Consider the following 18,001-nt stretch of genomic DNA (forward strand, 5'->3'; position numbering starts at 1 on the left):
GAGCAGAATCTGGCGTCTTGACTGTTGTGATTTGCAAAAAAAAAAAAAAGTTTGAAAATGATTTCTTCAAAGCAAGCACGTTTGCTAAATATACACATCATTAGGAATATTTTCCCACTTTAATGCATGAGCTGTATCAATAAATCTCCCTTTATTGAAATAATCTCACTCAGTTTTAGTGTAGCTTTAGTTTGAAGTGGTCTTCTGTAATCAAGGCTGTTTCTAGAATTTCACAGAGTTAATATGACTTTCATCATGGCAGGAGGTTGACACTGGAACATATCAAATAATTATTAGATGAACATTTCTAAATCTGAATATAATAATGCAGGTTGACCAGCATTGCAGAATAAATTATGTTTGACCCCAGAGCTTCTACTGTTGATTAAATCGAATGAAATTCTATATTATTATGTGACATTTTGAATTTGGCAAAACAACATACAAACAATTGCATATGTGCATACCACCTTCTACCGTTCCAATTTAAAAGCAATTAGCCAATGAAACATCATCCAGCAACAGTTAATAATGGTGCCACAAAACATTTACATATATTCAAGTGTTATATTTTTAATCTAAGTTATTCTCTCCATGGATTTAGTCCGTCAGAGATGATAAATGCCTCTTCTCCTATGCTCCTACAAGTCAAGTTCTCTCCTGTGTTAAATGTTCCACAGATACCCGACACTTCCCCCACCAAATCAGCTTCCTTTTTCTCTGACACATGGTACCGAAAGGCTTACGAGGAAACCAGCCGGTCCAGCTCTCGTCCCGCGCCTGAAGGCGTTGGCTCCATGCCTAGCTCAACGGGCACCCCTTCTCCTGGCTCGGGGATCTCCTCACCGGGGTCCCTCTCTGGATCGCCAGGGACCATCTCCCCGGGGATTTGCACCGGATCTCCGGGTTCTCTTGGCGGCTCTCCGGGTTTTGGGACGGGCTCCCCGGCCTCGGGCAGTGGAAGTTCCCCCGGGAGTGAACGAGGGATTTGGTGTGAGAACTGCAACACAAGGCTAACGGAGCTGAAAAGACAAGCGTTAAAACTTCTCATCCCGGGACCTTATTCCAGCAAGGTACGTACAGGATGTGTGTTGCACATAACTCGCCCCTTCATCAACTGTGACATTTGGACAGTGGCTCTTATTAATTTGCTTACCCGTGAAATATTGGGCCTCCCATCATTACCTTGCCTTAGGTGTAGCTCTGTAATGTGGGTTATTGTTCTCATAAATCAAGACGATGCGCTGATTTATCCAACACTCACTGACCATCTGCACTAGGAGAGGAGACCCAAATGCTGTTTGCTCTCGGATTGAGGTGTTCATCCATCACGCACACACACACAGAGACAAGACTAGTAGGATTTTTGTGCTGAACATCCCTTTTACCTTATTGATCACATCACCTATACAGTAAATCAATTTCTCTTATTGCATGGTGCTTTCCCATCTTGTTGGATTCAATAAAATAGATGAATTGAAAAAGCAGAGCATTTAGAGCACATATTAATCCTTAAAGATTTGCTGTTTTTTTCCATTTTCTTTGACAGGTGCTTTAATTATACATATACATGTATTTTTTAATTGTCTTATGGCTAATCTATGCAATCGATTTCAAATGGAGCGGTGACTCGCAATAGGAACGCCATGAAGGCTGGGAGTTGATCGATAAAGGGATTCAATTGTAACCTGCACACATTGATCACCATGCATGAAAATCATTTTTTTACAATGTCATCTGCACACAGTCATTTGCTCATTACAGTTTTTAGCGTGTGGACATTTTACACCATCTGCGCCACAACTTAGACCTCCTTTTACCCTGTTGCGCCTACCGACCAAGCACCAAGATATATAAATATATATAAAATCAATTTATTACACAGGTTGCTCATGTACTGTCCACAGAAGAATTGCAATTACACTGAGTTATTGAGCTTCCAATGGCATAATTTATGCCTTTAGGTCTTCCGCTGCAGCTGACTGAATTCCAGTTAGGAATACAGCAGGGTCACACATCAAGCTCAGAGTTAATTGGCAACCTATAAGCATGTTTTCTGCATCATTGTGGGAGCAATAAACTATAGAAACAGGGGGTCAGAGAGGAAGCAGCAGTCAGTAATGAACAGTGTGGGAGCTTGTTAAGACAGTGACAGTCGGAAACTGGAAAACAATCAGACCAATGTAAACCGTTCCTGGGAAGACTACTAATTAGAATGTTATTTCTACAGTTGGATTTGGGGGTCTGACAACTATTTTCCTCTATGTGGTCAAACATAGTGTTGTAATTGGTTGAGGAAACAAATTAAACACATTTTACTTGCCCAGCATGAGGAGCTTTGCGCTCGCCGGGCCCTCAATAAAGTACATTGGAACAATTTAATGAGATTCAATACAAAAGCTTAATAGCAACTGTAGAATACGTGGTTGCAAACTATGGCTACAGTAATAAACATAATGTTGAGGTATTAATCAGTATACCTCTGGCACTGATTATTATTTTATCCCACTGGGATATTTCATTTTTGTGTGTAGAACACGGTTCAATTGTGATGATATTAAAAGTAGTCTTCATCTAGATTCAATGTCTGAGTCTAAATTCTACTTTAATTGATCTTAACAAAGTCATTGTCTATTGCCCAAATAAGAGAAGTGACGATAGTTTATGAAGAACAACACTCCGAAAGAATATATAATCTTATTGTAGGTCAATATCTGGCTGAATGACCTTTTTTTTTTTCCCAGTGAATTAAAGTTTGAAGGTGCTGTGGGTCAAATAAAAGCAAAATTCACATTCTTGGTGAAGCGACGTGACCGGATTATCCTTTTCCTTTACCAAAAATGTCAGTGAAGCAGTTTAGTTTGAGAATGTGTGTGTGTGTGTGTGTGTGTGTGTGTGTGGGCTCATTTTGTGTTTCTGTTCCCCCAGCATGAGACTTCATGTTATTCCCACAGGATGTTGAGACATACATGACCCCCACACTGTTAGAACAGTCCCCCCCACACTTCGTTCTAGACCTGTCTCTAATTCACTGATATGAATACATTGAGGAATCAGGTCTGACACACACATGCATGCGCACACACACACCGACGCACTCACAATGGTGCTAATAGTATGCTAATGATGACCTTCAACAGTGTTTCGATTAAATATTTTGCAAATGGTTTGTCTGCTGTATATGTGTATGACTGCTCACTTGTGCTGGTTGAGAAGCATACAAAAGAGAAGTCTGCACAGCAATGTTTAAATGCCAGGTTTTTATGATGTAAAAAAAAAATTCAACAAAGATAAATCATTTTCAGACTTTTCATGGTGGAGGAAATTATGGATTGGTCAAAGGAACAGTTGGTATTAGCCCAAAGTCATCAGATTTATGCTAGAAAGGGGGGGAAAAGTCATGAAAAGCCTACTAGAACATCTAAAATTTATTTTGGCCTCGTGAAAAGCACTTCAAATATGTGGTGAACTTGAGTTTGAACGTGACTGGTTAATTCTGAAGACAGCCATTTCCCATTTATCGGAGGGTGTGCTTACTATAAAATAACAAAAATAAAAACATTTTATTTTTAATAAAACGTTATAGGTCACGTTAGTGGTGAGAATGATTTATCGTGGTCGTGTTATTTCAATATCCCAAAAATATGGCATTTGAGGGGTGTGTAGACTTTTGATAACTTCTGCATACCCTTTAGCTACTTCAAATAAATGTTCATTTGAGTAAATAATGACTTTAAGGGGAACAGCACCCCTTTGAATTCACTCAAAACTTCAGAATTGGAACTGCTGTCATCAGGCAACATTTCATCACCAATTTCATCAACACTTTGGGCATCTCTTTTCCTAGATAGCGCACATGGGCGTGGGCGTAAAATCTGCTGCATTTGGGTCGGAACATATTTATATTTATATTATTTCCCGTGGAATACAATTAAAAAAAAACCAATGCAAACATGATCCACTAGTTCCCCAGATTGAATTAGTAACCATCAAACAGTTTTGCACAATGCAAGACATTAGAATGCACTTGGAGAGGGATTAAATTGAACAGTGTGTGCGTTTCACTATTTTGATGCATGACACTTGTGACCGCAGGACTCTGACGCACATCTGGCAGGGGCAGCTGTGCTCACTTAAAGCTTGTGTCCATGCGGTTGTATTGCTGTGTGTCTGTCTGTGTACTCACACACCCCAGTCATAAAAACTCATCTGTGTGTGTGTGTGTGCGTTGGAGTTCGGCTCAGGAAAGTGGGTCACTATTTGTGTGTTTTAAAGGGACAGTATCTGTTTCAAATCTTCTATAAGTCTAAATAAAGTGCGTTTATAAAACCAACTATATACACTTCCATTTTTGGGATGCCAAAACAAAAACCATAATAGGCCATGTTTGGGAATATATTCTCTTCCCTCTCAATAACACTTGAAGATTTACTGACTTTACTGATGACATAGTCGTGAGTCGTGACTTTGAATTCTTATGAAAATCTATTTCGCATGCTTGCTCTTACAGTGTTGATTTTAGCAGAAGTAATCCAAGGATGGGTCATAAGAAGTAAAACCCTCAACATATGTGCAAAGTTTTAACACTTTGTGGATACTTATAAGTATTGATGGATATATTTGATAACTTGTCGAACCAATGACTATACTGCACATGTAATCGCTCTCATGCGGTAAAACAAACAATAGTCCTTTCCCGTCACAGTATTCCGTAGAGGTTGGATTGTCCTTGAAAGCATTAACCGCCAACCCACACAAATCCTTTTAATAACGATCCAATCAGAAGATGATCTGACCTTGAGCAGAATGTTAGGCAGAGATTTGACTTGTGTAACTGCACTTGCCAGCTCCCAAACACAAGAGGTCAAACCACTTGCGGTCCAATCAGCTCAAACAATCCCCTCTATAAACAACCAATATATTGATCATTATTTATCTACTACTCTCTACTCAAACTCCGATTGCCCAGCTTCAGCCGATTTCAGTCATCCAAAAATATGCTTCTTCATGCATGCAGGTACTGAGCTTCCCTGTAATCAGTAAATCCCCAAAGACTACAGAGGTAGGCCTAGCGTAACCACGGCAGCTGGTGTTGCCACGGCAGCGACGTGTGACAGATGTGAGCAGCATACATATCTCCATCAGGATCAATGGTCTTCTCATAGGGTTGGTGAGAGACAGGAAGGAAATACTGTATATCACTTTCGTGTGTGTGTGTGTGTGTGTGTGTGAGAGAGACAATGATAGTGAAATCGAGCATGCCCTCTTGATGCCTTCAGGTGTGAAAGACATTACCATATAGAGCAAGACGGTGAGTGGATGGACCTGTGAGAAGCGGGGTTTGCTTAATTGAAGAGAATTGAAGCATGTCTTTCTTATGTGTGTGTGTGTGTGTGTGTGTGTGTGTGTGTGCGTGTGTGTGTGTGTTTTGTCAGCTATGCATTTTGACCAATACTTGCAATTGAATCTAATTTTGGGTGTGTTTATGGTAGAGTAGTACTCCTATTTTAACTTCTCTGGCGACGTTTTTTTTTTATCATTATGGTAGTAAATGTACGCAAACCGGAAATACAGAACAAACTCAATGAGGTGGGAAAAGAAGTCCAAAGAAGAGAACATTTATGTTGACTGTATTTAGTTTATTTTCAGCATTTTCAGGCACGTAATGACATGTTCGAAGGCATATTATTTTAAAACGTAAACTTAATGTAACATATTTAAGAAATGCTTCAAAGTGTAATGTGAAAATAACCAGTTGAAATATACGATTATACAAACATATGTTTTTGATCATTGTAGAGGGCACGACTGTGGGCGAGTCTTTAGCCCATATACCTCACAATCAAGGGTTTGAATTTTGTGTGTGCGTGTGTATGATTTCCATGGGAACAAGGCATGTTTAAGAGTGACAACATAAGAAATGTGGCAGTACTTGTTTGAACTTAAAATGAACAAACGATGGCTTCATAATATTTTGTTGAGTATAGAAACAACATTAGAGATCTGAGATAATCCTAAAATGGTGCGTAATGTCGTGTCATAGCTTTTCATGCCGCTATGTTCCCGACAAAGTAACAACTTTAAATGCCAAAAAAACCCCCAATTCTAATCGACTTGAAGACGCAGCTCATCTTTTCCCAGACAGTTTCAAATGAACAAGATAACGTCTCGCGAGCATTGAGACTTCAGATAAGAGCAAGCGTTTCCCCTCTGCTCAACTTATCGAAACCACGCATCTCATTTTGCTGAGCTCCTTTGGGATAAAGTGGAACCATCAGCTTAAAACCTCAAAAGAACAAAAGTCTTTCATTCCACGGGACACCTCGCTTTGTTAGCACGGCTTTGGAAAATGTACGTTATCCGTGTGCAATATGCAAGATATAAATCCATCCATTGTGATACTGTGCTGAAATATTAATTGTGCACATAAACCACCCACACCCACATTGATGTTCACCTTGCTGGAAAATAGCCTACTTGTAATATTAATTATTCATATGATTCTCTAATAAATTCTTAAAATGATACCATTATTATTGTTCAAGCATTGACCCGGAGCAGACGGCTAATTGGTCTAATTACACCATAAATGCCAAAAAGCAGGCTGCCTCAGAAGAAAGAAGCTGCTATTGCAGGCGGTTTGCAATTCACTCATTTTATTTGTTAATACAAAGATAATAAAAAGCTAACGCAATTCGATGACCAAAAAAAAAAAAAAAAAAAAAACTATTCAGGGGGATACAGACTATTTGTTGACACAATGCTTTGTCACACCACAACAGTCTATGGATAAGGAGTGTGATGTGTTTTTTGCTTTTTTTGACCCAGGTAAATAAAGAGAATTATTCTTGCCTGACTGGTCTGATAAGAAGCTCTGAGCGGGGCCAAGGCTTCTCTTGTGCTTCCATGGCCTCAATTGCAGCCTCATTTCCCATTTTTCTGTCAATCAATTTTTTCTCCGTTGAAGAAGCTAATGAAGCAACATGCATTCATGTGCAAGTTCACTTATGAAATCAACATTCTTATTTAACATTCAATGAACATTTATCACATTTATAATTATCCCGCCTGTTCACAGACAAAAGGGACAGAAAGCTAAAATGGGATGAAAATACACTCCGGTGGATTTCATTAACAACAACAAACTGCCGTACACTGCAGAGTGGTATTTAAAGCACCTGATGCCTTGACGTCCATCGCTACCATGGCAACTGCCTCTCCATCAAGCATCAGTCGCCTGGCCGCATTTTCACACTACCTGTATGTGTGATACATGAATTGAGATGTCTCCGATACTACATCTGTGCATAACGCCTATCATCTTCCTGGCCAGCCATCAAGTCTGACTCTTTTTTTTTTTTTTTTTTGGCATTGGGCTTACTTGTGCTTTTAAGTCTGAAGATTCCAGCAATGGAGCCAACATGAGAAATTGTAGCTCGCCAAATGTTTCTCTAGCATCATGTGCCAGTTCCTACCCTCCGACTCTGTGAAGTCTCACTCACTGATGGGTTTATTTGAAGACCCGCTAACTGCGCTTCAAACACGAGTCAGAAGGCTGCCATCCAAGCTCACATAGACTCACTGTCACAGGCTGTCAAAGAGAAGACATTCATCTTCAACTCATCACGCTAGGTGTCATGGTGAGGGAAAAGTTGTGTATACTGAATGTGAGTGTGTACTTTGAGTTAATGGACATTGAGTTTTTAAGTCATTTCCCGCATAAGTATGTTTTTTTTTTTCAGATAGAGTAGTATATAAAGTATACCATATAATATTTGTCGTCGTGTTTATATGAATGCTGTAAAGAGTACAACGAGTATATACATACTAGAATAAGAGATTGTGGGCCCTATATTCTTCTGCAAACTAACTTTGTTTCTTTCTTTTGGCATTTGAGTAGAGGGTGGCACAAGTCGCGCCACACACACAAATTGTGGATTAATTTACAACTGGGGTTTTCCACATGTGGCTGGATGAATTTACATCGGTCTGTGATTGATCTTGAAAACGTCTGAGAAAGCAGTAAAGATTAGGATAGATTACACTATAAAAGTAAATCTGTTTTTTTTGTGTAAATCTTGTGTTGTGTCTGTATTGACTTCATTACAGATATTCTTTAATATCAGATCAACAAACATAGCAGCAAAAACACTATTAAGATCTAAGACCAGATTTCCAAAGAGCATTATCAGTTCAGTCCCCCTCTCTCAATGTCATAAATGCATTCATTTAACAATGTTTTTTTGTTGTGGTTGCATTGCATCATTTTGAATATTACATTATGTTAGGTACATCTGCACCAATTTAATTGACAAAAAAAAACTGGAATTAATTTTCTGTCTGATGCAAAGCATTTCTATACCACTGCAAAAACAAAACCCACAAACATAAACATATTGCAAAATGAATCTCTAAATCAAAACTGAGTATTTTAGCACGATTTATCAGCGTGTACTTTCTTTGAATATCTATCTTTTATCTGTGCAAAGCGACATAACTAATATCCTCATGCCATTCATCCTCACTCCTTATCAGGAACAAGGAAGTAAAGAGGACAAATGAAAGAAAGTACAAAAGATAAAGCTTAGCAAGATAGAGTGTGTCTGTGTGTGCATACATGCGTCAATGTGCGTGTGCACGGAGTAAAGAGAGAATTAAATTGGCTGTTTGTTCCTCGCAGGCGCCTCAGTCAGACACCGAATAGCCTCAAGCAGTTCAACTTTCCAATTACCTCGAGCAGATGGAACCCGTGTGGCTCCATTTAAAAGCTCTGAAATTATTGTTGTTGTTTACCGTTATCTGCTATTGACTGTACATCCGAGGATCCATTTATGCAGCCCTATGTATCCCTCTCATCCACTCTTCCTAACTCACTCGACATCCTCCTGGACATCCAATCAAAAGCGCCACGCCGGATCTTCCCGCACAGCAGGAGACGAACATCTGTTCGAATATGCTCAAGACCCACGGGTCGAATTTGTCAGCCGTATGGAATTATAAAGCTATCTGCGCCCGATGTCGAAATTATTTTTAGATGCTTGGAGGGATGTCAGCTCCAGCGAATCACCGGAATTCTTAACAATCAGTTATAATCCTTATCATTTCCGTATGATGTTAGTGTGATGTCTCGATGAGTGTCTAGCAATCCCTCGTGGAGCCAAGCTAACGTTGGTACACAGTGGTTGCTTTCAGGAGGTCCCGTGAATGAATGGGTGCTACTGTGTGAACATGACGCCTGAAGGCAAACTCACTTGGCGCTGACTCGGACCGTTTGGAAGGCATTTTAGTTAAAGAGGCTCTTAAGATGGTCCAAGTGCACACTCAGAGACCAGGGGGTATGTTTATTTAGTGTTTTACGAACCATTTTGCACACACTTATTGGCTTCCCATCTTGCTTTAGCGCTATTCAATGTTTTTGGGCCATTTTAAGTGCATAGAGGTGTGAATGACTTCATGGAATTTTCAGGTTGCTTCTCAAATTATGAGAAAGCCTTACTTGCCTTTTCGCCAGATACAGAGGTTTGATGCACTTATGCCACATGTAAACTAGAGTTGTCAGGCAGATCGACCTCTTGAGCATCCCTCACTAACCTTGGGATGGAAGGATACTGGAAGGAGGAACATATGGATGGGAGAAAGAGTGCTTGGGGAGGAGAGTGCGACTGTGTTCGGGTTTGGGACACGGCAAGATGGATTACCTGAGTCGACAAACAATACATCAATGTCAGAGACACTTAAAGGGAGCGAGAGAGAGAGAGAGGAAGAGAGTGAAAGAATCCATTCTAGGAGCTGTGACCACTCCCACAGCCCTCCCACCATTGGCCTGTCTTAGTCTGCAAAATGACCAACATTTGGTCTAATCCGCTTGGGCACAAAGTTATGTCGCGTGCCGTGCAGGATTTACGCCGCTCACAAACATAAAGCATTTGGTGGTCAAAACAGTCAGAAACAAAGATGGAGAGTGACACCGAGTTCCGTTCATTTTAAGCTTGGGCACAGACATAAAGAGTTGCTTGCTATATGGCGCATCTGTTTTTAGTATTTTGTACCCACTTTGAAAGTTTATCAACCCACTACAAACACTCACTGGGTCAAGCCGTCCTATTTTTGCTACCCCATGTGTATGCGCTTACAGTACAAAACTCTGTTTTTGTGGCGAGCGCTTCACCCGGGTTAATCCCTAGTAGCGTTGACCCAAGCAATTAATTATGGCTGTGAAGCGCTGCATGAAAGTAGCCTCCGACAAGCCGAAGCTTGTCATCAGCATCATTGTCGGGAAGGCTGTTCAAAGACACATTTCAAGGCTGCGACCATCTTGGACGATGCGTCCAAATCTGACTGAGGGACGACTTGCGTGGATTACAAGGAAGCGCAGGCAGCTTTCATAATTCAACGGCTGATGCGTGTGTGTTTTTGAGGACGTTGATGCATTGTAGAAAACACTTGCAGTGATTTATAGCAGGCCGTTAACATCGCCCGAGTTTGGATTCAGATCAAACACGGGAGCAGTCCGTCGAAGGGCTGCCACGCTGCCTTCTGGAGGTTCGGTTACAGTCAATGAGCAAACTGTAATTAGAGTTCACACAGCTCTTTAGTTAAGATTGTGTTTGAAGACATGTTAAGATGACAAAAATTACTTATTCCCAAATGACCGTTTGGGGAACGCTCTGAGGCACGCACACATGCAAACGTGAAGATCCAAACACAGCAGAAATCTCAAGTGAACAACAATGCAGCGGGTTATTAACATTCCCCTGCAGCTATTTAGGTGGGCATGCTAATGAATTTTCACGTCGCCATGGCAATGCAGACATTACTCCATCTTTTTCTTTGTTGCAGCGTGTCAACATTACAAGCATGTCGTTTTCTTTCATTGCATGTTGGTGCTATCATTTTATTTTCACATTTGTTTAAGGGGACGAAACCGGACCGACAGGCAGTCATTTCAATTTACATTTCACTCAAATACCTTTCTTACGTAATCACAGTGTCATTTTCTACCAAGAGCAAAGCAAATCAAATGTAGAAATTTTTGTGAAGTAACATAGAATAAGGTCAGAGTGTTTCCAGCAATGTCAAATTTGACCTAGATTTCAAACAGTCATTTTTCTTTTTAAAAAGTATTATGTAGTATCTGATGAATACCTCTCGGACAGTGTCAATTAAAACAGAACGTATGAAAGTACTTAGAATGTATGTTTTTTGTTTTCACTGAGATGTTTATAATTTCTAACGAATGAAGACTATATTTTCATAATTTCCTAAGAAAGTATGTAGTATCAAAGCGTTCCAAATCTGCTTGGATGCTGATCATTGCAGCTTGTGGCAAAATTGTTATTCTTAGAATTAACCCTGTCTGTTGGCCAAGAGAATTTGCTATGGTTCTGTATACTTTCTCTCCATCCATCCATCCATCCATCCATCCATCCATCCATCCATCCATCCATCACGGACCTCAGATGACCTCGGGTAACCACTATACAAATGAAATTAAAAAATTGTTTAGAATTAGTCGATTTTTTTTGTTGTCATGATTGGCTGAGAATGACTTTTACCTTCGAGTGGGACGGCAAAACACACAATTGATAATTGCCTGATACAAGCACGCACAATAAAAACAAGATTGAAGATTCTTGTGCATGTATGCGGTTGCCATGTCTGTAGCCATTTATAACATATATCACTGACCTTGATTCGGTACTGAACTATCCACTCAGTCCTTAACTCATAAACACACTGTAACCCTCCATCATGATATCATATGATCAATGGCGTTCCTACTTGAAATTTATAGCATTTTCACACTCTCTTAACTGTTTCCATTTCTACTCCTTGCTCATCCCTTTATCATGGCTTCACACTCCCGCCTTCTGCCTTGCATGCATGGGTGTATGTGTGTGTAGTGTGAGGTGCAGGAAACCGTCTGTGTCTCTTCTGCATGAATTCACCCATTCCAGACCTGCTGGGGAATACGCCATCATGTGTGTATACCAGCCAGCGCGTGAAAGTGAGTAGGGAGCTAAATGAGTATTGGAGAGCTTTGTCTTTCTTGCTTACTCAACTGGAACTGATTATATTGTGTTGCAGAAACACTTCCATGCTATTTGCTTCATAAATTTGAATTTTTTTTGTTCGTCTTCCTTTCTTTACAATGAGAAGTAAAAGTGTTAGGGGCAAAACAAACAAACACAAAAAGCAAAAGAAAAAGCAAAATATTAGTTTTAATCATTTAACGCTCGCTCAACTGAGGTCTCATGAGATCTTACATGTAGTCATCATATTACCTCAACATCCCACTGGACAAATATAAATTGTGGCCCATTTTACCTTGCTAAAAGCTGTCGGTCAGTATATGCGTGCAAGTGTGGGTTTGGTTTTTGATTGACAAGTCCATGTACTGCAACTACTGAGTGTACCTCCAGTGTGCACACATGCGGAAAACATACTGAGGGTGTAACACGAGCGACTTGACATCTCCCATCAAATTTCTGTCTCCCTTTGTGCCAAGTCTGCATGGGCACGCACGAACATTCACGGCACCAGTCAACGAGGTCAATGTTCCGTCTGCCGTTTCGGCCTCACAGCATTTTTTCTGTCACTCCCTCACGTCCTGCACACGTCGTGTTTGTCTGCCCTTGTCGGAGGAAATGAATCAGGCCCACATCGACTATCTGGTGCCGAGACTGATGCAGTCACCCTCCGAATACTGATGAACTCAAAGACTGACGATGATATGCAGGGAACAGACAGCAAGATGTTCTTATTGAGCCACCACTGTGTTAATATGTCTAATAAGGCTGATAATCATGTTTTGAAAGCCTTTTGGCATTGTTATAGGAAAATAAAATTTCCCATCAAATGACTTTTTTTTTTTCCAAATTGATGCTGAAGCTTGTCTGCCAACATAACAACATGATACTGGGCTGATTATGGTTTTTGGACCAGTGGAAAGCAGGCAATTCTATAAAGTTACCGCTGTTTGTACAGATAAGTGACTAAACAGGTTTGGAGTGGAAAGCGGAAATGTAGAAGCACACAAGAGAGGAAAATAAAATGTTTGTGAACAGCCCACATTAAAATGCTTTCCACTCTAGAATGACCCCCCCCCCCCATCCCAGCCAAACCCACAGCTCTCATGTTCCTTTCTACACTGAGGGAGCTTGGCTACTGCCCCAATTTCTATAATTTGGTCAAACAAAACCTTCATCTCAAACATTGAACACCATGTCCAATTTATTGCTTCTTCAGTGTGAAAGATGAATTGCTCCAAAAACATGCATTGATGGAATGCTATGAAACGGACAAATCAAATATGCACTGATATTTGATGTGCTTTGTTTGGTTTATCGTATCTAGCACATCCACACACAGATTATTGAGTTTACAGTGAGAAGTCATGACATGCATTCATGTCACGGGCAATTCTGCAAACAGTCTGCACTAGTCAGTTTTAGAGGCTGCATGTGTGTGTGGTGTGTCATGCCAGTCAGGATTATGCACTGATCGGATATTTGGGAAGAGTACACCTGGGGGATGACAACTCAGTGCAATCGGGGGTAATTTGTTGAAATTCCCTTTTGCACTTCAACCAGGTTATCAAATTGGTACAGACAACACAAAATAAAAAATTCAACAAAATAAAAAAAAATATAAATATAAAAATGTCTATTCTATTCTACTCAAATGTGCTATATGCAAAGAAACACACACAAATTACTTTAAAGCAGCCAAACGTTTCTTACCAGCTGCCTATGTGGCCTGTGTCTTTGATTGAACAAACATTTCCAAACGGTTCTACCCCTTTAAATGATTGACCTGTCTGTCACTAATTGAGTCCCATCAGAAACATGTAGAAGAGGAAATGTTCCCCAGTTAACTGAAACCTAACCTAAAATTAATCTGAATTGAACCAAAATCTCTGAACATGCATGTTTGGACACTTGCCTGCTTGTATGTCAATGTTTAGAGCTGATGTTTTTTGTCAGTTTGTCAGAGTAACAAGGTAGTTTTTATCCCAATGTACATCGAGAGTGTGTGTGTGTTTGTGTGTGTGTGTGTGTGTGTGTGTGTGTGTGTGTGTGGACAAAGCCACATTTCATCTGATGTAAAAGAGCTGCCTGTGTCAACAAACCACAGGTACACACACACACACACTACATTCATTGAGCGAGAACGTTTACACTATGAGGCTTTTATATTTGATTAAAAGATGCCCGCTTGTCCGTATGTCAGACATTGACACGTTTACCGTACCAAAAGGCCACCAAGACTCACATCAACCACATAAACAGCTCCAGTGTAAAACACACATTTGGATCTGAAAGGTCTTGAGTGAATGGTTGTTTGTCTAGATGTGTCCTGTGATTGGCTGGCGAGTGGCGACTACAAAATAAATTGATGGATGGGTTTAGTCCTTTAAGCATAATCAATTATTTTTCTCCGTTTGAGCCAGTCGGTTCAATTCCGAATTGTTAGCTGGACAAAGTCTTTGAGGGACCACAATATTCCAAGTGCCCTAAATTGGGTTAATGCTCACCATTAGTCAGAACTGCTGAGACCTTCAGTCGATATGTCTGAATTCATCATCAAATTGTTTGAAGAAGTATTTTTTTACCCCATTTGCTTCACTTGGCTGAGGCTGACTGGCTCCCTTACACAGGCCCGAGTCATTCACTGTCTGATCTGCTTTCTGCCTGGTTTACCGCTTCATCAGCTGTCGCTTTGATGGATGCGTACAAGCGGGAATACGAGGCCATCCGCGCACATTATGTACCTATTGACGAGACGCTCATACAAGTGAATCTCAATACGTCACGTATCGATCGGACTTCAACGGAGAGTTCATCAATTTGATTCATTTTCTTCCTGCCGAGCCTCCTCGCTGATGATGAAGTATTGACATGTTCCGTCTGAACCGAATGTCTCTAGTGCGCCGCAACAAGTGATGTCTTTTTACTGGCCTTAGCACTTGAAATGTTCACTTTAAGAACTGCTGACCAAAGTTAGTTTCAGAGTAAAGTTTTTTGCCACAGTCTAATCTGTGTTTCCTTCTTCCTCCCCCAGGATCCATCCTTCCCCCTCCTCCTCCATGATAAGCTGCAAGTCCCCAACAGTTCCCGGCGGGCATGGAATGAGCGCGACAGTCGCTGTGACGTGTGTGCAACTCACCTCACGCAGCTCAAACAGGAAGCGGTGCGCCTGGTGCTCACCTTGGACCAGTGGGATTTGTCTCCTTCCTCATCCCCGCCTCCTTTCTTTGGGCGCTACGCATCCCAAGGAGCTTCCGGATCCAGAGAATGGCCCGCCTCGTTTCTCCCCTCCTCTTCTTCATCATCCGCAGCTGCCGTTTCACACCTCACTCGCCCCTCATCGCCGTCGCCGAGTCCCAACCAGACCCCGACACCAAGCCCCAGCCACGTGGCGTCCGCCTCCGCTCACGGGAGTCCTTCTGCCGGACAAACGGGCTCCTGCGCACCCTTGAACCAACAAGTGCACAGACTGGGCTCCAAACCCAGCTCACTGGGCCTCGGAGGTGGGATGGAAAGACGGAACGGGTCGCCCGGTTCTGGAAAAACGGCCGTGGCCCAACAGCAAATTGTGAGTGCAGTGAACAATCCAGGGAATAGCAGCACAAACAGCAGTAACAACACAGCAGGTCATCAACACATGAACAGAACTAATGGAGGAGTTACGCTCTATCCATACCAGGTAGGCTATCTCGAGAATAATCCTTCAAATAATGGCCAATAGCCTTAATTCACTCAATCTCAGAGAGGGCAAGGCCTATTCGAAAGGAGGTCTTCCGTCAGGATGGATCTACACACTAATATTGGTCATCAGAGTTGGTACTGGCATTCCATTTGAATTGTCTATTTTTGGTTCCCGGCTGCTAATGACGTGAAAATTGGATGGGGAGCAAATAATTCGCTACTTGTTTTTGATGTAGCTCTGGTTATTTTTCGCCGACTATTTGTTCAAGTGGCTGGCGAGGCATATATTTGGGTGGAGAATGGTATTTAAGAAAATTGGGTGTTATTGAGTATATTCGCCATCCAGTTTATGATCAAGGGGGACCCCACCCTGAACTAGTTAGCAGTTAATGATAGACCACCTCTGGAGACAGACAACCAGTCAACATCCACATCAACACGGAGTGACTATGATTTGACTAAGCGACAGAACATGACTGGAGGGATTAGCTCAAATCGATTTTGGTTCGCAGGATTTCAGCCAATGGCAACAGAAGGGGAGATAATCGGCTTTTATGGGCAGGTAAAGAGCGACCTAATGTGTTTGGATTTGGGATTAATTAATGTAGTGTGGACTCATTAACTGAACACACACTTGTCGCTTTTACATCCTTTTTTTTTCTTTCAGTCTCCCATCTTACGTGCTTTTCTTTTCTGCTGCATATTAAATGACCACTTCATTGGCTCAAAAAAGTCTTTATTTAACAATATGTTGATGGTTGAAATTTGCAGTGGTGTAGAGCTTCTACACCATACTAAGAGCACACATCACAGTATGATGACAAAATTGGATCTCAAGTCAACACCAACATATTTTTGTCGCCAAGACCACTGGAGACTGTTAAAAATGTCATCCGAGAGACTTCCCAACATGCCGAAATGGTTTAGTGGCGACAGGAAGAGAGGGAACAAGAATAGATAAGGGAGGAGGAGGAAGAACGCCCGCAGTGATGAGCAGTCCAGAGGTGTATGCGAAGGGACTCCAGGGAAGATCCTGAGGTTTGTGTGTGTGTGTGTGTGGGGGGGCATGCAAACGTGTTCTACAGATGTAATAATTCATACAGTGATAATTAGAACTCTAGGGACTCTACGTCACCCTCCCTCCCTGGTAAGCCACGCATTTTACACTCATCCACTGTCTCTCTCACACACATACATGCACATGGCAATTTTTCTGCACTTATTTCCTATGCCAATTTATCTTGTCTTCCTCAAACGCTATCTGCTTCATATTAATTAAATCTTTGCTGCTTTCCATACTTCTCCAATTGATATTCAGTGCAGGATTTGAATCCGATTGTGGAATGAAATCACAACTTGGTCTCGTAAAACAATACAATGTTATATTTGCGATGTTAGTATACTTTTTGGTACAATATTAATTTCCTCTGAACTCTAATTTAATTCTCGAATTTTGACTTGATTTGTCCGGTTACACAATGCGATGAACATTTTCAAATTATTCATTCTTATAATTATATGATTTTTTTAATCACTTGTAGCATTTCTTTCTTTTTTTTTTAACTGTGGCCCAAACATTTTCAAAACAAAAAATGTTTGATTGAAAATACTTGACACTGTCTTATATGAGCAAAACAATACGCACCAGAAAAAACTACAACCAGAATAAGAAAACATCTTGCTGAATTATTTTCCTTTCTGGCAGCGCTTCCAATGAAGTGTCCAGTTTCCATTCAATGTGGTGGTGCATGTCTTTGTTAGTAGTTTGTGTCTTTGGTGGGAGGTTCGCAATGTCAGTGTTTCAGCTATAAATTTTGACAGTAATGGCGCTTCTCCAGCAGAGGAGAAATAGAGCAGCATCATAAATCACCAGCATTTAGACTTATACCCCTGAGAGACGGGAAGCTAAAGGGGGAGGAGCTGCCAACAGTGATGATCGAAAGACGCTTTGTCAAGTGTAATATGGGGACAGATTGCAACAAAGTCATGTGGAGAGATGCGGAGGGAGAAACAACAAAGAGAGATATTGTTCGTAGAGTTTAAGCAGTCCCTTGGGTTCATGTTGAATACATTTTTCTCATCATAGTAGGATTTTGTCGACGTGGAACTACAGCATCTCAAAATGACAAATAATAGACTTTTAATTTGAGTTGTGTTCTGACAATGTCATAGGGCAACATTGACAAGCTGCCACTGGAACTTTTTGTTCAGTACATTTGGTTCCTTAGCACAGCACGCCATCCGTGAAGGTTTTCACTTCTGCTATCAACTCCACAAAACCTCTTCAAGAA

At 41.0% G+C, this 18,001-nt stretch overlaps 1 protein-coding gene across 1 annotated transcript in view; it reads left to right on the forward strand.

Annotated features, from left to right (window-relative positions):
• Positions 1-18,001, forward strand: part of kif26ba (kinesin family member 26Ba) — a 49,829-nt gene that overhangs the window by 1,753 nt on the left and 30,075 nt on the right. Inside the window, exons 2-3 of the mRNA XM_085908262.1 lie at positions 681-1,073; positions 15,064-15,708. Coding sequence (XP_085764388.1) covers positions 681-1,073; positions 15,064-15,708 — 1,038 coding nt within the window. The remainder of the gene's footprint in view (positions 1-680; positions 1,074-15,063; positions 15,709-18,001) is intronic.

This window comes from Syngnathus leptorhynchus, chromosome 3 (genome assembly GCF_054491065.1).
Source record: "Syngnathus leptorhynchus isolate UIUO chromosome 3, UIUO_Slep, whole genome shotgun sequence".
Taxonomy (NCBI): domain Eukaryota; kingdom Metazoa; phylum Chordata; class Actinopteri; order Syngnathiformes; family Syngnathidae; genus Syngnathus; species Syngnathus leptorhynchus.